This window comes from Hirundo rustica, chromosome 2 (genome assembly GCF_015227805.2).
Source record: "Hirundo rustica isolate bHirRus1 chromosome 2, bHirRus1.pri.v3, whole genome shotgun sequence".
Lineage (NCBI taxonomy): Eukaryota > Metazoa > Chordata > Aves > Passeriformes > Hirundinidae > Hirundo > Hirundo rustica.
The window spans coordinates 53881950-53905951 of record NC_053451.1 but is presented as its reverse complement, the minus strand read 5'-3'; the positions used below and the strand labels follow the sequence as shown (position 1 = coordinate 53905951).

Below are 24002 nucleotides of genomic sequence, written 5' to 3'. Positions count from 1 at the left end.
TACATAAAACTTTCTCTGTCAGGACTTATGCCTCTCTGTCAGATTTTATCCTGCAGTAGAGAGGGTTCATGTACAGTTGCTGACAGATAAAATAAGCTCCTCCAGCAGCTGCAGCTCTGCCTCCCACAGTTGTTTTTTTGGTGTGGGTTTTTTTTTTTTTTTTTTTCCTGCTCTGATACTGTGTCCCCAGCTAAGCGTTGAGAAAGCACAGGGCTGTGCTGGGACAGACAGACAGGAGAACAGCACCAGATCTGCAAGAGGGACAATGACTTAGCCACATCGATGCCTGTAGTGCAGCACTAAATGTTTGACACCTTTCCTCAGTCCCAGCTGCAGGAGATAGGTAAGTAAACCATTCTATTCTAAAGACAAGTGCATTTCCAGCCTGGATTTCTACAGAGAAAACCTAAAAGGCAAGAAGCTGACTTTAAAAAAGATTCAAAGTCATGAATCGCATAAAAACTGAAAAAGCTCATGAAGTTTAAGTCTGTCCCATGATTTTAAGGACCTGAATCCTGAATTAGAAACTCATGGGTTTTAATACGAGAACCTGCGTTCTGTTGTGTGGTTCAGACTAAGGTTTCTGACAAGCCTGGTACAACCATCTAACGCTTGAGGTATGCAGATATTATAACTGATATGAAAAGATGCCCAGCATCTGTAATTCACACAGAAGCCAATGGAAACTGCAAACACTCAGCTCTGAAGGATCAGGCCTTTAATCATTAATATGTTTCCAGATCTATAAAAAAATGTTTCCTAAGACACTTCATTTCTGCAAGAAATTCCCTGTTGGCAAAAGACTTTTCATAGGTCCTTAAAGACCTATAAGAAACTGGTGAAGAAATAAAGAGGGGGTTTGCTTATGGAAATGAGACCTACTTGAAAGCAACTGGAAATGTTTTTATGAGTCTTTATAATGGAACTACAGTAGCAGTTCCATGCTGATTTTTATTGGAAGATCCAGTATTTTTTTCTTCTTCTTTTGTAAGCCTATTTTTTCCCACCTGAAGCTTCACGTGTGGTCTCTTGGCTAAGCAGAATATTTTTATAATGGCTGATGTGATACATCTTTGTTTTAAGTGAGGAGATATTTCAGGGAACCCTTCAAAAACTTCTTCAAAGCTTTCCTTATTCATTTAGAAATTGAAAGTGGCTTACACTAAAAAAAAAAATCCAGTTTGATTCTATATTTGCTCTTAAAGAGATAGAGCTCATAAACATATTTTTGGTGATTTCAGTTGCACCAAAATTTGGGGGTTTAGTAAAGGTAATTCTGAAGAATATAGTAAAAGTAACATAAAATGTGAGAAACTACGTGGATAAAAGATTTAAATATTACATATAGGTGCGTCAACCAACATGAGGATATAAACCAGAGGAGATAACAAATTAAAGTGTATGCTATAAGCTTTCAAATAATTAGGGTGTTCATGTGTATTAGAATTATTCTGCCTTCTTTTTTTATTGATGATAAACATTTTTGCAAATAACTTGTTCCAAGTAAATTTAACCCAAATTACTGTTCACATCTAATAACTGATTTCTAGTAGTACCTGAGAACCGTCACATTCCCTCAACCGAACTGGTACACAAGTAGCAGTTCTTGTAGGGTAAGCACCCTACAAATACTGAATTTTACAAAGACCTATCAAAGTGGACAAAAAAGTGAAGTTCTCCATCGATGACAGACAGTTCCGTAGTGATATTTTGAGCTACCCCAAGTATCTCTGAAGAGAGTTCTGGGGCAGCGAAACTTCCTCCCTAAGCAAGTCTGGAAAGGAGCATATAGCTTTTTGTTAGCCACATTTTAGAATGCCTTCAACAAAATTTTTAGGAAGCAAGTCACAAGGTTTTGTAAGTGGACTCACTTTAGCTTGTGATACGTGGCCTGGTCACAGAGGTCACCAGATTTGAGCTCTGTTCATGACTGCTTGTTCCAGGTTTTCCTCCATGGCAATAGCTGTCAAAGTGCCACCCTCAAGCCTGCCTCCCTTTTCAGCATGCTGGATTGCCGACTCTTCTTCCTTCTTCTCACTAATAGACACTTCAGTTGCAGCTGACAGATTTCACCTCAGTTTTCATTAAGCCTGCTTCTGGGGAAGTTCTCTTGGGTTTGCCACTTCATTTTTCTTAAGAAAAAATTGTAGGAGATAAATGGACTCCTTTAATCTTGGGAAAAAGAATCTTTCTCCTAGCAGACAAGTGCCACATCTTTCTGTGTGCTCCCCTCTATTTTATTCCTATTCTCTACTTTTACTCCCCTCACACTAATAAATCTATGCCTGCTTGTTTGCTTTACTATCTTCAGCAAAGAACCTGTACTGTCTTTCTTTATTTTTTCCCTACTGATATTTTATTGCTTTGGTTATATTTTTACAGGAATTTATTTCCAGAAAGGAGGAGAAACATGGAGCTCCTTTTTCAATTATGTCATTATGTCTATCATGTACAGCAGAGCGTATATCCTGATATTCTGTTTTTCTTCAATTACAGCAGAAAATGAGTCCACTTAACTCTTTACCACATGCAAATATACTATGTTCAGTAGGGAAGGGACAGTTTGTTTGTTCTCTGTAGACTTTTGCTGAGGTTTGATGAAGAGCAAGTCTAGAGGACTCCACCAGCAGGGCTTCCCCAGCCAGCTGCTTGGTCACCATCAAGTTCTGCTCTCTTCCTGTAATGTGCTCAAGTGACCCGGGGCTGTAACTGCTCAAATTTTGCTCATTATAAACTGTCAGGTCAAAAACTTATTTCAATCATAGAGCAACTACTGTAGGGTGAGATGTTATACCCATGTAAAAATAACTTCTTTATTTCTGTTTCAATGAAAGACCCGCACCACCAAGAATAAGAATAACGTCAGGCAGGCAGACTATAATGTAGGTTGGTTGGTTTCTGATACAAGGGTTAACTTGCAGTCCTGATCTCAGTGAAATAAATTCAAAGTTTCACAGAAGTTGCACAAACAGCTTGTTTTCCTTCTTCTACTTCTTTTGAAGCTTCACATTTCTCATGGTAATGAGTACCTGTAGCAGAAGTGCCAATGAAAAACACTTTTTTTTTTTTTTTTTTTTTTTTTTAGTCTTTCTCGTGTAATTAGAGATGAAAATTGTGAGCAATCTCATCAGAGTATATTTTCATGTTTTTCATAAAATTTTCAGCAGTATTCAATGCTTTTAGGGACTACTTGATTCAGACTTCTGGAGATTCATCCTTATTTGCCAATCACTGTTTCTAGGATTTGATCTGTATACCTTGCCAGAGACTTTTTATACCATGCTGCTTGTGATGAGGCAGCATCACGCAATACATTCCATCCAGCGTCTCCTCAGTGATTTTCTGTGTGGTTCCAGGGTCTAATGGTATGTAGGAACTGGAGATAAAATGTCCATGTGGATTGTCTTTCTGTACTGAAGTAATTCCTTATGTGCTGCTTGGATGGCTCCTTCAGAAACATGACATGACTGTCTCAAGTAGTATACCTGTTGAGAAACAGTTCTTAGATCATTAGGCTGTCTACAGCAGAACTCCTCTCAAAACAAATTGGGTGGCAGCAGTGGTATATAAGGGCTTGGTTGCATCACCAGCTTTCTCAGATATTTGATGTATATATTGAGTCGCTAAGCTTGTCTCAAGGTTTTATATGCGCACATATTATTATTATTATTATTATTATTGTTATTGTTATTATTAAAATCTTTACTGTCAGGGTGGCAAAACACTGGAATAGGTTGACCAGAGAAGCTGTGGATGCCCCACACCTGGAAGTGTTCAAGGCCAGGCTGGATGGAACACTGAGCAACCTGGTCTAGTGGAAGCTGTCCCTGTCCATGGGAGTGAATTTGGAACTAGATATCCTCAAAGCCCCTTCCAATCCAAATAATTCTAGGATTCTATCCTTCAATGGCTATACCCCTTCAAGAAAAGAAGGGGTTTTGATAATAATATCATTTTATGCATTTCATGTAGGATTCATCTGACCAAATTTAACCATCAAAGTGTGTGATTTTGACCATTCTAAGACAGAATGCACAAAATAAATGGGTTCATCTCTTTGCTTTTGTGTGCCTCTCTGATTGATTCCAGAGGAAATATGGAAAAGCAGCTGAAACCATCCTTTGGAAGTGGAAAGCGGACACTGTCATGTCCTTCAGGACACAGATATAGTAAATTGTCCATTTATTGCGATTTAACAATTTATTCTTCATCTTTCAAGACACAGTAATTTATCATGTACATGATCCCAGCTCACCCAAGTTATGTGCTCACTTTAATCATTCTCTAAAGACATGCCTTAAGTTGCTTATCCGTATCCATTCAGACTTTATTTTCTCAAAGTGCATGGTCATATTCACCAGCTTTGTTCCAGAAAGCAAACTAAATATTGGCTAACACTCTACACATAAACTGAGACACACAAAATTAGAAAAGTGAGAGAAGTAATAAGTCTACACTTGTTTTTATTTCAAGCAAACCTTCCCAGTAAGAAACAATGCAAATGTATAAAAGTAATAACATCTAAATGTCCTCTTGGTGTAAAGTTGGAAGAAAGGCACTGAAGATATCAAAAAAAATTATAAATAATAGGAGTCACATGATATTTTTATTTGTTTTCAAACAGGAGCTGTGTGGCTCTCGGAAGGGAAAGACTGACCTTTCACTTCTGGTCTCTCCAGCTTCAGTGCTGCCGCAGGCCCTAAGTGAAAATGAGTCCATTGGTCTCATCCAAACCTCGGCGCATGTTAGCCCACGTTACAAAACACCAGAGAATTTGGCATGATCAGCAGTTTCTGCTCAAAAGAGGCCCAGGACTGCAATAGCAGAGGTGTTAGAGATCAGAATTTGGGAATGCTAGTTGAGTTACGTGAGAAAGCAAAATACTTGGTCTCCTGCTTTCATTGGGACTGTATTCACTTGCACAAAATAAACACAGTATGAACAATACAAAAAATATTTATATCACAGCAAATGATACTTATAAATAAGGCAAACAGCTCATTACCACCCTTCACCCAAAGGTCACAGAGTGCTTTTAAAGCAGAAATTTAGCTGCACTGGTGAAGCAATGTAACATCGTTCTTATTTTACAGATGGAAAAACTGAGGCACACAGACACCTTCCTATCCAAGACCGCACAGGAAATCTGTGGCAAGACCAGCTCCTGATCACAGGAGTCTGCATATGTAGGGGTTTGGGGAGGACAACTGAGCTCCCTTGCACTCAGATGCCTGTGGCAAGAACCGAAGAGCACACCAGCAAAAGGTCAGTGTATCCATTCTCCAAGCCACAAATTTCCAGTCTGAAAAGAAATATAAATGAAATGAGACTTTTCGGAGATGTTTTCTTTTTCAAATATAAATTGCTTCTTGGCACCAGGAATCATTTTTACAGCAAAAATAGTTATGTATTACATACTGTTATTTACATAAATTTGTACTGTCTTTAATCTAGAAAGTTTAATGACAATATAAAGTAAGACCTGTAGACCACTGGATATCAGCCTGATGCTGTCCTCTTAGCACCATGTGATAGCAAACTGTTCTAGCTGAAATGGGTGAATATCCTCTTCTGTCTCTGTTTCCAGGTTACTGGGTTTTTTTTCCCTGAACTGATATCCACATTACTTCCTCCTTACATCCTCTAAGCTGTAAACTAAATTGAACATTATTCTGGATCCCAGGCTTTGGGCTATAAATGCAGTTGCTTGGAGTAAAATCAACCACCCTGAAGAAAGCAACCTAGGTGAAGCAACGCTTGGGTATTGTGACAGAAGTGATTTGCGTGGGAATGAACCCAGAGGAAAATCGGTTGCTCTGCAGCTGGGAATCTCCCTGAGCCTTTTGCAAGCCTCACAACAGATCACCACATGTGCACAGACGGTCACTCCTACAAACTACTCTCACTCTTCATTCCCAGGTGCTTGATCACAAACGCTTTGGACTGCTTTTGGTGACTCCAGTCCTTTCCTCCACACCTTTCATTTTTGAAGGCTCTTTCCTAATTTGCTGTTTGCTTTCAAAAAACCCAAAAACAAACAAAAAACCCCAAACAACATCCCAAGTGAATTTCTCTGCACATTCCTCAGTTAAAAAGAATTACTTGGATGTTGTCACCCAGTTCCCCTGTATTACAATGAGTCACATTAAATGGGATTACTGGAGGAGGAGCTGCAGAACTTCTCTGGGTTTACACATACCTTGACGGTCCTCAGCAAGGGGACCACCCTCTGCAGGGAAGAAAGTTGAGCTTTTTGTTAAAAATTGCACCAGACACCATATTTCAGTGTTGTCCTTCATGTAAGCTTTCAGCCTGTGAGGAACAAGCTGGGAAGCAAAAAGAAGTCACAGGGGACTTGGTGCAGCACACCTTAGGATGGATGCGCTCCACAGCACATCCAGCTGACTGCACCTCTCGCTTGCAGTGTGAAGCACCAGCAGAAAGTATTGTGGAGAGGCTTCCAGGAAGGAAGCAAACAAGAGAAGAATCATGCTGTGATGGCTTCTTCTAGCTGAGACATCTTACTAAAGCCAAAACACATTGGCAGTGTTAATGCTGCTTAGGTTAAATATCTCATCTTCTTCAGACAGCCCTGGGGGACTGAAACGCAGTCTGAAATGAAAAAAGTTTCCCAAAGGTAAGTTCACAGATCACAAAACATGGAGATGGAAAGAATCTATTCAATTATCTATCCCGTCTCTCTGCCAGTTCAGAATTACTCTCCATGATGTTTTTAACATAACTGCTTTTCTCATTAAAAAAAAAAAAAAAAAAAAAAAAAAAAAAAAAAAAAAAGTGGGAGAAATACCTAAAAATGGTCTATAAGCTTTTCTATGAAAGCTGTTTGATTCCTTTACTGAATAGTTCTAGTGTCTCCTTCTGCTTTGTGCAGGTGAGTTCAGCATGTGCCAGGATGGAGAGCGAACCAATATTTTCTCTAAGGAATCTTCCACCATCTGCAGCATCCAACAACTGGAAAAAATTCTCCCAACAACTGGGTTGCATCTGCAGTTTCTTAACTGTGTTCAGTTTTGCATGAGACTGAGAAGTCATCCTTTCATGATAGTATTCTGTGTGGTTATGGACTAGCTAACCTGGAAAGTGCTACCAAGTCCCCCCTATTTCAAATACTACATGCAGAATGAGACACACCTTTGCTAAAATAGTGGAAATAAGCCATGAGTCGAAAAAGTGGTTTGGATAGTAGAGTTATGAAAATTTCACTGTGGGGAAGAGAAGAACCGTGTTTTTCACCTCGAACTGAGGATTCCATGAGTCTAATATTTCTTTTTTTTTTTCCCTGTTTAATTTATGTCCATGTATTGCAGAGTCTGGATCTCTTTTAAATGCCTGGTTTGACACTGCAGCCTCTTTCACCCCCAGCACAAGTTTCCTATTTCCCTGTCAGAGTCCAGATGTCCTGGGGCCCTTGCAGAGCTCCTTGATGATACATGTATTTGGGACAACCCTGTCCCTGCACAAAAAGTTCAAAAAACTGAAGACAACACATGTATTACTCAGAATATCCTGTTAATACAGGCAAATGGTGGGGGCAGGAAGACTCCTCCCTGCTCCCTCTGACATTGATGCTGCAGTGGGAGGGGTACTAGCAAGACTCTGGGTTTGTCTGGAGTCCACTCTGGGGCTCCTCAGCCCATCCTACAGACTCTAAGGCTACTTTCAGACTGCTGAGGTGTGAAACACTGATATCAGTGTAACATCAGAGCAAATAAAGCTGTATTTCATCAATTTAGAGTAACAAAAGTGAAGAACTTCTCACTCCACTCATCTCTTGCATTCATCACCGTGAAATGGAATAATGCGTACAGAGTCGTGCAACAAGCTGTCACATCAGCTTCGAAAGCAATGGCCCACACAAGCAAATTTCCCTACTGTACAGTCTTGTTATTTAAGATTATTTAATCAAAGGTGGCAGAAAGCAAGAGGTGGTTGTTGTTTGTTAGCTCTTTTTTCCCAAAGAAAGCAATTCAGCCATTTCCAGAATTGGCCTGAGTGTTGACAGCAGAGCCTACCCACAGATACAGGGTATAAATTGCTTAATTATGTGTGAAGATTATGGGAGCTATGTCAAGCCTGAGTCACCAGCAGTTATTTGAAAAGGTAAAACAAAAATGATTAGCAGATTCTTTTGGAAAGTGTCTATTGTAGTTTTCCTTCATGTGCATGAGGGTGCTGCTGTGTCTCCTGGCAGTACTGTGGCCACTTTCACTGGAGTGCAGGGGCAGGGCCCAAACAAAACTCAGGGCTCGGACATTGCAATATTAACAGCTTTCCAAGGGATGATGCAAAGGAACAGAAAAAAAGCAGGAAAATACGATTTCCTGAAAAAAAAAAAAGAAAATAACACAAGCAAGTAAAGTCTTCTACTATTACTGTAGCACTAAGCATCTTTCCTTCATTTGGTTTTATGCAGGAAGCTTTCAGCATTTCCAGAACTGACATTAAAATATGGAATGCCCAGTGATACTCCATTTTCTGCAGTCTCGTGCTGCTGGCAAGCGTGACTCTGAACACAGATCGCATTTGTTGGATGTCATGGCACAGTGCAAGCGGCACAGTCCTACTGCTAAGTCCACTTCTGCACCAGCTGTAAGGCTCCTCTTCACTGGTGTAATTTTTGACTCCTCAGGAGAGATAGGTGCTATACTGGTACACATTACCACTGGTGAAGGCAGAGTTGCACTTGAGGTGTCACCAAAGCAACCAAACGATTAAAAAAAAAAAAAAAAAGAAAAAAAGAAAAAAAAGAAAAAAAAAAGGAGACAAACCTGTCCCTTGTGATTGCTCTAGATTTCCAGTGCTTTGGAGAGTGCAGCAAACATTGTATTGGAAAACAGCCTTCCCACGGTGTTTGAGTGCCTGCACTTTCAATCCCTGCAGATAACATGGAAGTGGGTGGAAATTTAATAGCGATAAAAAAAAAGCGATGGTTAACTTAATTACTTTGACCTTCTGAAAAAGCTGAAGGGAAAACGCACAGAGAAGTTTCTTCCTTATGTTTATTTATTTATTTTCCTTCCTTTCCCTCCTTCCCCTGCCTGCTCTCTCCCTTCCCCTCCTCCCCCGCCCCATCCCATCCCATCCCATCCCATCCCATCCCATCCCATCCCATCCCATCCCATCCCATCCCATCCCATCCCACCCCACCCCACCCCACCCCACCCCACCCCACCCCACCCCACCCCATCCCATCCCATCCCATCCCATCCCATCCCATCCCATCCCATCCCATCCCATCCCATCCCATCCCATCCCATCCCATCCCATCCCATCCCATCCCATCCCATCCCATCCCATCCCATGCTCCGCGGCCCGGCCCCGCCTCCCACGGCTGGCCCAGCCCTCCGCAGGCCCCACGGCAGCTTCACTTTTTCCGCTTTTAATTCCTCCCACCTTTGCGTTCCTCCCTCCCCGCGCCCGCTCCGCCCGCAGTTTCTCAGCCTCTCCGCAGCCTCCCGCTCCCGCTCCCCTCCCGCTCCGCTCCGCGCCCCTCCCGCTCCGCTCCTCTCCCGCTCCATTCCTCTCCCGCTCCGCTCCCCTCCCGCTCCGCTCCTCTCCCGCTCCATTCCTCTCCCGCTCCATTCCCCTCCCGCTCCATTCCTCTCCCGCTCCGCTCCGCTCCCGCTCCGTTCCCTCTCCGCTCTCGCTCTCGCGCAGCCCCCGTCGGCGACTCGCCAGCGCCACCCCCTGGGCGGCCGCGGGAAGGGCGGCCCGCGCGGGCCCCGCGCCCCGCCGGCCGCGCTGTGGGGAGCCGAGGGGAGCCGAGGGCCAGTGGGGACGCGGCGCTCCGGGGCTCCTCCGGAGCAGAGCCGGCATGGCCATGACCGAGACACACCGATGCAGCCCGATGCCGTCTGCCCGGGAGCTGCGCCCCCCTACGCAGCCCTGGAGGACGCTGGCCAGGATCCCTCACCGGTTCCTGCTGGTTTTCCTTTGGGGAAACTAGGTTAAACCAGGCGTTGAAGCTACGCACCGCCACGTGCAGAGCTGGGCAGCAAGGTGAAAAGCTGGTTTAAACCCCCAGTAACCCTGTCTCAGCCCTGCCTGGGTTGTCCGTTCCCATCCGGAGGCTGAGCCCAGGCCTGGCCTTGTCCTGCCCGTGGGAGGGATGACGGGGGGCTGTGGCGGCGGGGGTGCCCGGTGGCTGTGCCCACGCAGGGCAGCACCTCTCGGCTGCCATCTCCGCGCCGCTCCTCCTCCTCCTCCGCAGAGCGGCCGTGCGGCACCGCGGGCGCCGGGCCGGAGCCAGGCGTGGGGCTAAAGGTCACAGGGATGCTCCTTCGGGGAGCGCTATCTGTCCTGGGTACGCTCTCTTTCTCTCTCTCTGGTGTGCACACTGCAGCAGGAGCCTTCAGACAAAGGGTCTGGAATTAAAAACTTTCACATTATACCTGTGTAAAGGGGAGAGCATTGGTGGACTGGCAAAAAAACCGATCTCTGACAACTCCTTCTTTCCTTTGCCTGTTTGATAGCACTGTCTTAACAGAGCTCGTTGCAGACTGGCCTTCTCTAATGACCACAAACACAGCTAAAGAAGAAACCAGAATATTCCATGGTCTGATGCAATTATAAAATCAGTTTTCCTATGGAAGTTTTAGATGCTTTGCGTGACATTTTCTTAGCAAGTGCAAGTTTGCACATAACACAAATTTAGCAACCCTCTGGATTGTCTGGAGAGGTCCAAAGTGACAGTCATCCCTAAGCCATAGGATATTCAGCTTAAAACTTTAAAAAAACCTTCAGTTTCTAGCTGTGGGGTCCCATCAGATACTGCACAATTAGTCAGGCACTGAGTATTTGAAGTTGGCTGTGAAGGAAATACACTTTAATGTTTGACAAACAAGCAGCTGTGCTTCTTTGAAGCTGGTCAGGAATTTGGAAGGCTAAAGCAATCTCAGAGCTGGGATTCATGAACACAAGTGTGCTGCTCAAAGGTGAATGGCAGATGAAATGTGCTACAGAGATACGGAAAGGTTACTTAAATGGTAGGACTGGTCAGAGCAAAACCAACACCTTCTGGAAAAAAGTGTTCCAGTCTTCTTTTCTGGTTTAAATCTCAAACTGTTCCAAGCAGATAAAATAAAATGCAGGGCAGTTAGCATGATATTTATTTAAGAAAAAACATCTATATGAAATATCACTATTTTTTTTTCTAATTTATTTTCTCAGTTTTCAAATTTATTCCTAGGTTTTGGAAACAAAATTCAAGTAATTCCATAGATGCCATGAAAAGGTGTATATGTACATTTTTGTTGCATTACTATGTAGGTTTTCTATTTTCCTGGACTACTTTGCCTTGTTTGTTAACCTGTGCCTCACGTGCGGAGTAAAATAGGAAGGTACTTCTATCAGATGGAATTTTTGATACATTTCATGCTTAGGGTTCCCTTGCTGGTTCAGTGGTTCAGTGTCTTATTCAGTAGTTCCCTGCTGTAGCAAGCGTATCTTGTGTTTGAAACCTTGCATGCTGGTGGGAAACATCTTGATCCTTTAGATGCTACTGTAGGAAGATCCAGCTGAAACAACAGTGTGTGTGCTTGAGCAAGGACTGCTCACGTGCGTAAGGGTTTGAGTCATCCAAGCCCAAAAGGACTGGTGAGGAGGGAGCTGTTTCATTAAATGCCTGGTAGCAGGAGATGTAAACACATAACCCAGGTGAAGAGGCTGATTTTGTGGACCATATGCACAGCAGTTGTGTTAAATTGGGTGGTGTCATTTGGAAAGCACAACAGAAAAGGTGCATACAGAGAGCTCTGAATCAAAGATGCTTTGGTGAAGGATGTTGGGGTGGGTATATGAAATCACAGAGGTGCAAGCAGTGTTTGTTCTCCTTCTGAACCTAAAGTGGAATATCCTAGCATTAAAAAATGAGCTTTTTTTTAGGTGTGGCAGTACTGTTGTGTGGCACTTGAGCTGGTGGCAAAGTCACCATTGAGAGGGGGCAGCTGCTTCTGGGCAGCAGGCCCCTTTGCACGTGTTGGAGGCAGGGAGGCAGAATATAGGCTCTTCTCTCTGATGCCCTAATTTTCACCAGCTGCATAGCAAACACAAGGCACTGCAGAGAGCAGCTTACACCCTGGCTCAAGGGCTGCTTACCCTGGCAGGGGACTGCCAGCCTGCCGAGACCACAGGGCCGGGAGAGCTGTGAATCCCCACCCCAGGGGCATGTCGGATGCTCGTATCTTCTAGCACACTTCATCTCAATTAAGGCATGATGAAACGGGACCTTGAGCAGCAAACATGCCAAGGGGTAACTTGAGATAAATGTGCAGCTGCACAGGTCTCCTGAAAGGGGGTGAGTTGCACATTTTGCAATTAGGGTGAGCTAATTGTATGTGCACAGGCAGTTGCCACAGCTCAGCTGATGGGTGGTAACTTATTAAACCACAGTAATGTGAGCACTTTGAGTCATGAAACCATACCCAAAGTGTTTGCAGACTCAGGGCCTGAGAACCCATTGCCCTCCCATTCCGTTGCACCGTCATCTCAAGGACAAGGAGAGGAATTGAAAACCTGTGCTGCATACTCTGATGTAAGATGAATTTCCCAAGGGATTCTTGAATTTCTAGCCAGAATTTCAAAGAATTTAACAATGTTTTCTTTTTAAATGACCATGAATCAAAATATTCTTTTTAAGTGGGAATGTTTGGGAAAGAAAGAGTTCTGGAAATTTTCAGCATAAGCACTAGTTCTTGTAAAAAAACATGAAGAGAGATATTCAGAAGGTCTGAATTTTCCCCAGATCTCTGGGCCTTGTGTTTCTTCAGCTAGGAATCTCTGCAAGTCTTGGGCTATTCAGAAGAGAAGCTGTCCAATTTGGTGGAACTGTGGCTGGACTTGCTAGTTTCTAGTAAGCTTGAGGAGAAAATTATCTGCCAAATGCTTTCACTCCTCTGCAATTTTCTCATTAGTTTTCTGTACACACGCATATGACCTGACAAACAGTTCAAATCAGCCAGGGATCATTTTGTTTATTTATTTTCAGAATCTTCCTGATGCCAACCCTGTTAGCAACACTGATGAAGTGAGCTTTGACCCACACAGCATAGCTCAGATTCTGGCCCTGGCGATGTCGACAGGATCTTGCTATTGAACTTCAGACCAGGATTTCAGCACACTGAGCTGCCTACAAGTGAGGGGTATAGAGATTCTTTGGGGAAGCTTTTCTTTTAAATGACATTTTGATGAAACTGGAAATAAAACCATTTGTGCTTGAGACTAATGCATTGCTGGAGAAACTGGAACTCAGGCCTTGTAACAGGGTATTTTTTTGTGTGAGGGCAGATGGAGTGAACTAATAGAAACAACTGTAAAAAGCTCTAATGGTGGCAAATAACAAAACAGCCCCTTGCAGCTGGGGCAACACGGTCTGGGCTCCAGCAGGTGACTGTCACACCAAGTGTGTGGGGGTGCGCTTTGTGCTCTGCAAAGCGGAGCAATCTCAGGGCTGCAGCTGCCTTCTCACAGGTCTCCTCCCCTGGCCTCTCTGCTGTCCACGTGTCTCTCCTCTGAGAGGATAACATTAGAAAAATAGCCAAAGGACTGATTTTATAGGACATCTTCAGCTTTCTGTCCCTTCTCTGTGAAGGGTGGTGCCAACAACAGTAGATGCACACTCACTAGAACCTGTGTAGGAATGTGTACAACACCTTTGTGTGCATTCCTTCTGTTTATTTGCTGCCTGCCGTTATGCTCAGCGTTGTCCTGGAGATCACAAGATTTCAGCCATCATCTCTGTGTTGTGCTCCCAACAGAGACCTTTTCCCTCTTACCTTGAGGGAAAGAGTGACACTTAAAAAAAGAAAGTAGGTATCTAGTGCTGGCTGGATCTCCATGGTATTTTTTTCTATTTCTATATAATTCCTAAGCTAAGACATCCCATGCAAAATTTTAACCCAGGGCAGCTGTCTGCATTCACATCAAGAACCAATGAGTAAGTTTTTTGAGGTAGCCTTAATTGTAGTTGTGAGAATGACACCAGTGTAACATTTAAAGTGTGAACATAAAATATGGCAAATCAATCAGAGTACGCAACCACATTCGGAAAGTATTCAGCTGATGATCTTCCTGATCACATGTTAACAGATTAAAAAAAAAAATAATTAAAATTTGCGTGTGGAAATTTACTCCTCCAGCCAATGGAAAGAGATATTTTTCTATCTCGTAGTCTACAGAATTCCCTCACCTACTACCCAAATCACAGTTAAAAGGAGCTTAATTTATCCTGGTTTAAAAAAAAAAAAAAAAAAAAAAGGTTTTACAAGCCGTTATTCCTGCTCAGCAATCACACAGACGTTAAATCTTATTGCAAAAAGGGGAGGGGGGGGGAATGCCTCTTGTCAGCATTACAGCGGCAGCTGTTTGACAGAAGTAAGTGACTTCATAAACCATCCTGATTTGGCAGTAGAAGAGCAGAGTTTTATGCTGTCTGCTGCAGTCATGGGGCTGAGAAAGCTCTGCAAAGCAATCTTCACAAATGTTTCACCTCGGTTTATAAATACCTTCACTTCACCGTGTTAATGCCTCTTTTGCTTTGCTTTCCATTCACCTCCACTGGATCATCTACCAAGACCTTTTATTGCTTTAAAGTAATTGATCCCACTGGACCCACTTTTTTTTTTTTTTTTTTTTTTTTTTTTTTTTTTTTTTTTTTTTTTTTTTTTTTTCCCAACAGAAGATACTGCACTTATACCTCTTGTTGTCTTATTATGGAAAAAATCAGTAAAGATCTTTACTTGCATCAGAGTCAGGCTGTATGTCTTCCCATGAAAGAGTCCATACTTAAGCACTCTGTTTTCTCTGTCTCTCTCAAGTGTTCACTCCATAAAGAATTACTTGAAAACACATTTTCTTGAGCTGTGATGAAAATAGAGGTATTTCTAATGGTTGTCTTCTCAGCCTCCACATTTCTGTATTCATTTTGAGAAGCTATTATTTAAGAATGAATTCTTGCTCCTCCAGAGCAACTTCTGGAGACGTTCCCAGCTCCTAATAACATGGTTTTGGTATGAGTTTGATATGAGAAGGCTATTTCTACTTTGCAGGAACACCATTTCCTCTGGGAAATCTTCACTGATGTTAAGTCAGCAGGAGCTCTCACTACAGTGAAATTTCCAGGATTCACCTTTCAAGGTATCTGTTATTTTTATAGGAATGTTAAAACTCATAAGCTTTGCTTGTTCCTTGGGCAAGCAGCCTGCTCTTTCACGTTGCCAGGGGATTTTGCAGGATTTGTCTCAGGGTAGATCGGACCGGAATATAAGAATCTGAGGGAAAAACTGCCAATGAACAAATGAGTTTCTCAATGATGGTCTTCAAATGCTGGTGATCTTCATGTAAGTCTTTCTCAGATTGTTGTCTTACTCTTTGTAAAGCCATATGACTCCTGATGTTTCTAAACTCAATGCTATCATAAAAGAACAAGCAAAAAGAAGTGAGGGAAAAATACTGCTCCACAAGCATTCTAGGCACGATTTTCTAAGCGGAAATTTCCTAATTATAAATGTTTTCTGATTTAGTGTGAAAGATCTTCAGGTATGAGATAAATGTGTGTAACGACTAAATACCACTGCAAGCTGTCTTGGCAAGAAGCCCTAGATAGCAATTGCACCTGCTCAGTATTAAAGGGCCCCTACTTCCCCAGGCCTCAACAATTAATGTTTTTTTAAATTTTATTTCTGCCAGACAGACCTTTTCCATCTGTCCTCAAGCAATTTAATTCCCTCTACCCTATCAGGCAGGGGTAGGACCTCAGGGGAATGTTATATCCAGAGGTCTCTGGAGAGCTCCCAATGGCTCCTGAGGGGACTTCATGACAGCAGCCCTTGCTGAAGCATCACTTCCATGCAGTGTGCCTCATTTGTGGTGTGAATGGGATCACCAGTGAGGCGGGTGAACTCGACACTCTGCCCACTGTGCACCATGCCAAATTCTGAAGGCTTCCCAGTCCCCCAGAGTTGGCATGGCCTGCGGCATGGAAAGTGCCGCTCTATTATCTGCCTGTGATGGGGAAATGCTCTGCATGGGACAAATGCATTCCTTAATGCAGTCAAACTTAGGCTTTATGTTGGAGCTCATGGAATACCCTTGCTGCTGTGTTCAGACATAAAAGCCGAGTGGAGCCAGTTTTTCCCTAAGGACGTGTGGTGCTGCTGGCTGTAGGACCTTGCCTATAGCAGGGGTTGCCTTCTCCCTGACACTGACCTGGGCCATCCTAAGTTTGTGAGTACTGTAAGGGGGTGCACATTTATACAATGACTAAAAGAAAACCTTTTCTTTTACTTCTGTCTGCTCCCATCCCTCCCTGAAAGAGCTCCGTTTGACCTAGACAATCCCAGCTTCATAAAAGCAAAAAGGATTTGCAGTTAAGGATTAAAATGCAAGTCAACCCCAAAACCAATTCTGAGTGAATGCCTCAGCCAGCAGATAGAAGGCATTTATTATGGAAACTCTGTTATGGAAAAGCTGGCCATCCGAAATCTTTTTTGGGCCCTTCAGTACTGCATGGTAGTGCTTGTAGGTCTGCTGTAGGCAAGGTGAGCTCACTGCTCTGGTACGTCCCTGTGCCGAAAAGCCAGGGAGTCCTGAGTCAGGAGCTTAGCTGAAAAGCAGTCTTTTTCACATATATTTTCAAAGTTTCCTTTTTCAGAAAGATTTTGATGTCTCCTTTGAAGGTCACCTTTTGAATCTATTCTGTAAAGTTGCCTTAGATATAAAATCCTTACTCAAATACATTAAAAGGTCAAATAAATTGCACTAAGTAAACAAGCTGGCTTTGCTAGCTTTTGCAGGTGTCCAGCACATGGGAGTGTTAGGATGCAAGACAGAGAACAAAAACTTAACTTATTCATCTCCTTTCAGTAAAAGTGGGCAGTAACTAACTGAAGAAAAAGTTTCAGACTAAAAAAATTCTTTCCATTTTAGCTTCAGGAAATAGGCCCCTTGTGAGCTGAACTGATAGAGAGCAGCAACTCCTGTGGTACTTTGCCATTTAAGAGAGGGTAACAGGAATATTTGCAGTAATTTAATTTTAAGTGTTTTCAATTGCAGGGCAGGAGCAGATCCTCTCTGCAGCTTTCATTTGTCGAGATCCATATGTTTAGACAGTTGAGTTAATAAAGAACCTCCCCCAGAACAAAAAAAAACATGGCCTACTCGTTTCAAGGCTAATTTATGGCTTAAAATTTTCCACTGCTCTGGGTCTGTTTCATGCAGTTGTCACTCAGTGGTAGGCTGAAGTTTCAGGATGTTTCTGATGGCCCAGCTTTTGTTTTTGAACCTTAACATAAAATTGATATTATCTACCAACTTGCTCTGCATTTATGAAGAAGCCACTTTTATAAAGGCTTCCTTGGAGAAGATACAAACGGCTTTCTTCCATCTTTTGTTTTACTCAGAGATGCCAACCTGACCCATCAAACAGATTTCTACATCTGGCTGTTACAGACATCTACCTCTTTCTTCAGCACACTTAGATTTTAGACCCAGGCCTGCTGCCAACCCTCAACATTTTTTCTTAATCTCCATGTGTCCCGGTAGACAAAATTTCCACTGAAGGCAGAGTGGCAGTGGTGGTGCCCTGGTCCAGGTGCTGGATGCGCTCCATGATTGGCGGGCCAAAATCTGGGAGTCATGGCTGGAGTGCCAGAGCTCCTAATGTCCATTTCTGGTAATTCAGCACTACCACGCCCACTGACCTATTTTATATTTTTCCAGTATAAATTCTCAGCATAGCTCAACTTCTGGAGGAATAAAATAGCCATTTTAGAAAGTGATTCCTGCGGCATGCCTTGGGTACATGAAAGTCTAAGCTGAAACTTTTTCCCAGAGGCTCTGCATGGGGTCAGTGGGGAGCAATAGGAATGGTTTATCTGACCCAGCCTAGATGGCTGCTATAAGATGAACTGAATCTGAAGAGCCTCCTTCTCTCTGATGATGCTACAGGGAAACATGGTTTGAGCAGCACAGTCCTCAGGAAACATCAAGCCCCACTTCAAGACTCTATTCGTCTCTCACCGTCTGTTTTCTAAAAAGGTTGAATTTGGAAGATATCTCCTAAGACGTATACCACTGAGAATGGTGGAGTTTTTAATAATTTCTTGTAAAGTTTCTGTTCCTGTGGAAAAAAGTAGATCCCCAAACCCCTCATGTAGTTAGTTCTGCAGTTTGTAACTGCAAAGCCTTTTTCTAACACAGCAGGTACAGATTCATGCATAGTGCAGCACTATTATATTAATAAAATGGAATCACCTAAGCGTATTTCCTCTGAGCTTCCAGAAAGATCTTGGAAGTCTTTCCTCACTTGAAAAAGTTCAAATTGTTAATTTGTCAGTATTAAAAAAAAAAAAAAAATAGCCACACAAACATTGATGACTACAGCTTGCAAATAACTTTATGGAGGGTGAGGCAATTTTTTCCAGCATCACTCTTCATATTAATTACTTTAAAAAATGAGCATTCAAAGCTATTGGGTCCAGGAACAACTTCATAATATCAATGGCTGCAAAATGAAAAACGTGCACGTTGGCACATTTGTTCAATCTGTGGTGGCAAGCAGGGACTCTGCTGCTGCTTTATGTGAATTTTAATGAAAGTAATTTATCTCGTTTCCACCAACCCGAAGCCATTATTTATGAATCAGATCTCCTGCATAAGGAAGAATGAGTTAGTTTGGTACTGAGATCCAATCTCTGATTTGTGTCAGGAAATCAGCAACCAGAAAACAAGCTTATTAACTACCATTAGAAATGTCATCCAGCAACTACCACCCTTTCCATATTCATCACCCAAAATGGGCAAATTCCCAGGATGAAGAGCCCTGGGCTTATGGTATGCTGAGCAGCTGGCACAACTGCCTGGCTGCACCAGCCCTCACTGACATCCTGAGGACACCTCCAGATCTTCAGGTCACCTGTGGCCAAAGCCAGCAATGCCTGATGACGTGCTGCTCTTTGGCCTTCAGTGGACTTGCGGTTTCTGTTCTGTTCCCTAGGGATGGGTCTCTCTCTAGCAGAAAAAAACCCCCCACCGCTGTGGCAGATTTAGCAGAGGCAATGCACTGCCCTCCTGCCTTCTTGCCAGCCTGCAAGGAGCCTGGCAGAGCTGCCTCTGCCATCACTTGAGCCTTGGTGATGTGACTCACTCTCAGTACAAACTAAGTGCTGCTGGGCTGATTTCACAGCAGCTGCACTGTTTCACCTGGATGGAAGATCCAGGTGAAACAGTGGGTCTTGTTTCCTTTTGTCCAGGAATGCTGAGACTTCTGCCCTGACCTTTCTCTGTGTTGGGCAGAGCAGCCCACAGCAGCACCACAGCATAGGGGCAGGAGAAACTTGCACTGTCAGAAGCTTTTTCTGTTATCCCTCTCTGCCAATCTGGCACCTTTTAAGGACGCTATTTTCTTTTCCCTCCTTAAAGAAAACATCATGACTGTTTTGCAATTGGGATGGCTATTTTAACTTAGAGTGATTTATATTCCATTCCCTTCTGGCTGCCGTTGAGATTGGCCCAGTCCTATCTACTACACATTTCTGATTTAGAACTGCCCTCACAACCCCTTGGTAACTTCAGTGCAAGAGACAGGATGTTATCAAAAAGCTGGAGTAAAGCATAGCTGCACCTGAGCACAGCCAGGGCAAGCCACACACTGCTATTTTGGGAAGCTTTTATAACTTGTACTTTTCCTTTTCAAAAGCACTCATATTGCTGCTTAAAATACAGAATCTATTTTTAAAAGAGGCTGTTCTGTTCACCTTGGCAGTGTGTAATTACAGGAGGGAGACAGCACAGACATTAATACAGGGCGCCTTTGTGGAGGCATAAGGCATGAGGAGTTTTCTTGTGGGTGTGATGCCAATAATCAGCTGAGCTGGCAGCGGGGTGAAGGGGTCACCTGGGTCCTGGAATGAGGGAAAGGGGTCTCTTGCCCTTCCCCATTTCCCATCTCCTCTTTGGCTAAGCCATCTCTACAGTCGTGCTGCAAATTCAGTAACAACACACTTGCTGTCAATAGAAAAGGGTTTGCTCCAAATTCTTGTGAGGGTGTCACTTTTCATCAGAAATTAACACCTGCTTTTTAATTCCTGAAGACTAACACTGTCTAATGTGCACCAGAGTGCTACACAAAGTGTTGTTCTCAGTACCTGCAGAGGATGAGCTATCTCAGTCTGTTCTTCCCATTCCTTAATTCCATATTTTCTTCAAACCTGTGTCTGTCTGTCTTGGGACTATTTTATAGAGTGATTTTTTTTTAACCCGTTCAGCTGATAGTTCAACTAATTAGGGGAAAACAAGGAATGACCTCAAAACAAAGAGTTAACAGTAAAATCAGTTTTCCCAAGAAGTAGCTGAAAGAGATGTAACTGTAGCAGTAAAAGAGAAGTATCAAATACTGACTACTAGCATGAGTGAGTGCCTCTGAGCCATAAACCTGGAGCTTTCCTTCAAAAACAATGAGTGGAGGAACATGTTATCAAGTGTTGGAATCTTAGAAACTTAGAATTTGGCGTTTTACAATCAAGGGCTGCCATTTTGAAGGGACTTTGGCCAATTCATCGCCTCAGAGGTTACCTCTAAGGGCTTGTTTGTTGGAATTTACAAACAGGTTTTAATATAAATGGATCCCTTGGAATCCAATTTACCTCAAATTCAAATCTGCAGCAGTAAAATTACTTGCAATTAAAAGCATTAGTTACCTGTGACACAGCATTTGAGGAAACCTATTGTAGAATATATGTGCCCTCACTGAAGAAGTATTGAGATGGAAAGTTCCAGGGCCCAACAGCTCATGATAATGGGCTTTCAGTGAAAATAGGACCTAACTCATCTTCAAGTAAAATACGAAAATCAGAACCCAAAGAAAGCTGTAGTCCCAGTGGTATCTAAACACATGCTTTCATCCAAGAAGATATGAAAGTTGTTCCGGGGAAGAAGAGCAAGAAAATAAAGCCTTCATTGAGATGGTATTTCATCAAGCTAGCAAAACCCAAATGTCGTTAGCCTTGTTTATTTTAAATTATGAGCAACAAAGAAGTTACTGGAAAATTAGAATTGCAGAATTCCAATCTGTCACTATTCTCTCATTTTTAAGAGTAATGTCTGACTATTTAATTTGATTTTTAACACACTCTGAAGTTTCCAGTATCATCCCTTCCACCTCAGCATGTATTTATTTCTAGTGGACTCTTGAGGTGGATCTTCCTGGAGACTGAAAATATTTTGATCCAAATGTTCAAAGGTTGCTCCTGATTCTTGGTGACAGAGCTTATGAATTAGTTTTATCTTGATTTGAGATAGCTTGGATTTCATTTTTAACAAATTATGAACAATCACAAAGCTGGACACAATACACATAAAACAGCATCCTGCAATATGTCAAGTTCATCACCCAGATACTGAGAAACAAAAAGACACAGCAAAAGTTCACTCACAAGTATTTATCCACCAAATGAGACTTTAAAGTTGTTACGTCTTTGCTGCTTCAGTATGCCAATTTCCCACATTGCACTGTTCTTTACTGGGAAAGTTGGCATACAAGCAAAAGAGCAAATTCTAGCTTTAGCTCACTTGGCCCAGCAGTTGGTATCTACTACTGATGGTGTTTCTGTGGCGTGTACCTTGAGTACTAAAAATTGGACAAGAACTGCCATTTTGTTCTCCATGGTATACCCAAGACATAATATGGTAAAAATATTTTGGACAATGCCAAAGTAAACTGATTGGGGACAAGACATTGGAGAGATATTGGACTCGGACAACTAAACCCATGAATTGTAAGCTCATACCTAGGCTTTTTCTTAGACTTCTTCCTGGGCTAATATGCATAACAATTGTATTTATTGGAAAATTGAGGATTTTTCCAAGTTTATGTTCATTTGGCCTCTTATGCTGGATATATAGTGTGATAATTTTGAACAACTGTGAGCTCTGTGGGTCAGTCATATTCCACTTGCAGGTTACATCTCTGCATCTTGTGTTGCTTTTTGGCTCCTTGAGGACTGGAGAATAGCTTCACAGTTTAAGACTTTACGTGCATTTCTAGAAATTTAGACATATGAAACTCGCTTCTGGCTCTAAATAATCTTTCCGGGCTACTGAACATGTCAGTAAGCCTTCATTCTGCCAAAAAAGCTTTTTTATCCCCTGAACTCCTGTGATGCAACTGCACTTAACTGTCAAGTAGCTTTCTGTTTTATGGGTTTTAGACTTATATTACTTAACTGAAAATTACTGTAATTGAAACTCTTGCAGTTCACGTGGCAAGACCCAGGATGTGCAATTATGGGTGCAGTCCACTTCCATTCTGTCAGAAACCCAAAATCAGTGTACTACTTCTCTCTCTCTTACTTAGGCTTGGCTGAAGAGAAAGAAGATTCCACCGCAGGAGAGGCAACAGGAGATGTTCTACATGCAGAAGATGGGAAGTTGCTTCTACTAGTAAGGACATCTTGCTATGCAGAGCCATCTCTTGAAGTGTTTCACATCTCTCCAGCCTTGGCTGGGCCAGCCTGCCTGGCCTGGGCTCACCAGGGCTGAGAGGTAGGTTTTCACTCTCTTCTCCTTCCTTGGGGCTCATTCCCAGAGTTTTTCTCTCTCCATCCAGTCCCTGAGCCCCACCATGCTTGGACCCCTCCCTCTTCTCTCCTGTTCTGTGCCAAGCTGGGCCAGACCTGCTGGTGCTGGAGGTTTGGGTGTGGGAAGGCTGTGGGGGCTGTGGGGAAGTTGGGGGGCTGCAGCAGCCCAGAGGAGGAGGAGAGCCTCTTCCTGGTGCCTGACAGATGCAAGGAGAGCACCTGAACCGGCCATGAGCATTCCCACCTCTCTTCCTGCTCCAGGCCTGGGTGAGGCTTTTTTAACCCAGTTTGGCCCTTTCTCTCCTTTTTCCCTCTTATCTCTGGCTCTATGGTGGGTAGTTACCTGCCACACCTGCCCCTCCAACGCCCCCCCGCCCCCCCCCCAGCAGGTTGAAAGCTGCAGGTCCCTGGGAGGAACAGGCAGGTGAGTCCAGAGCTTGGGGTTGCCAAGCCTCTTGCAGAAGGCAGTGTAAATCCTCCCGTGGTCCCTGCTGGGAGTGGGCTTGCTGTGGCTGGCCCAGTCAGGGGGCTGAGGTGCATGTGGGGTCAGCCCTCCAAAGGCTGCATTATAAACCTTGGTGCCGAAGGATTTTACAGTGTGTTTCAACGTGTAATTTAAAATGAGAGCAAGGGCCAGGAACAAAGTCCTTCATTCCACACCCCTCCTAGTTTTGGGGATGGATCTGGTTGATACTCTTCCATCCCATGCCAGGTGCCTCCCAGTCACACCCACATGGAGAGGCAGAGATACCTGGAAATGCCCAGATGGGTCTGGTCATCAGGGTTTCCATCAGAAAGGCTGACGATAAGTCAAAACTTCTCAGACTACTCTTAGTTTTATTGCTACTCTTATAAGTCACAACCCCAAAATACATCAAATGCATCCAAACCTGTCAGGCTGAGAGTACCACGTTTGGAGCATGGGAAAAAAAAAAAAAAAAAAAAAAAAAAAAAAAAAAAAAAGGTCTCAAGTAGGAAAACAGTGTGTTGGAAACGGGAAGGTTGAATGAGCCCCACCTGAAATAACTAAAAAAACCCACCGTATTTTTGGCTTCAGCAAGTCAGCCAGAAGGATCCTATATGTTTTTGTATATAGTTCCCAGAGGAATTAAAACTGTAAGATTTGATGCTAAACCTATTTCTGTGCTGTGAAACCAGGGACAGCTGTACAAATATTTGCTGTTTTTAATTAAACCTAACATTGCTACTTCCTTCTTTTAAGTTAGGTCAAAGGACTGGCAATTTTATGCTTTGATAGATGAAGAAAAACAGTTGTGGGTGTTGTGTTTTAAAAATACGGTATAAAATAAGAAGTCTGAGGGAAAAGACTTCTGAGGCTATAATAGCTCTACCCTTGTGCTTTCTTCTCAGAGATGTTTTCCTTGTCAAGTATTTTGCCTTATCTGTATA

At 43.0% G+C, this 24002-nt stretch overlaps 1 protein-coding gene across 3 annotated transcripts; it reads left to right on the top strand.

Annotated features, from left to right (window-relative positions):
• The first annotated feature begins 216 nt into the window (after positions 1-216).
• LOC120748449 (uncharacterized) lies at positions 217-8310 on the top strand. 3 transcript variants are annotated; one of them, XR_005699362.2, is made up of 4 exons: positions 217-343; positions 5094-5265; positions 5588-6637; positions 6893-8310. XR_005699362.2 is itself a non-coding variant. In XM_040054739.2 (4 exons), exons 1-4 carry the CDS (start codon positions 304-306, stop codon positions 7087-7089), a joined length of 645 nt encoding a protein of 214 aa, XP_039910673.1. In that variant the 5' UTR covers positions 217-303; the 3' UTR covers positions 7090-8310. The 3 variants fall into 3 exon arrangements, 1 of the variants encoding a protein (XP_039910673.1); XM_040054739.2 differs by having other exon boundaries at positions 5684-5919; XR_005699363.2 differs by lacking the exon at positions 5588-6637.
• Positions 8311-24002: the final 15692 nt, after the last annotated feature.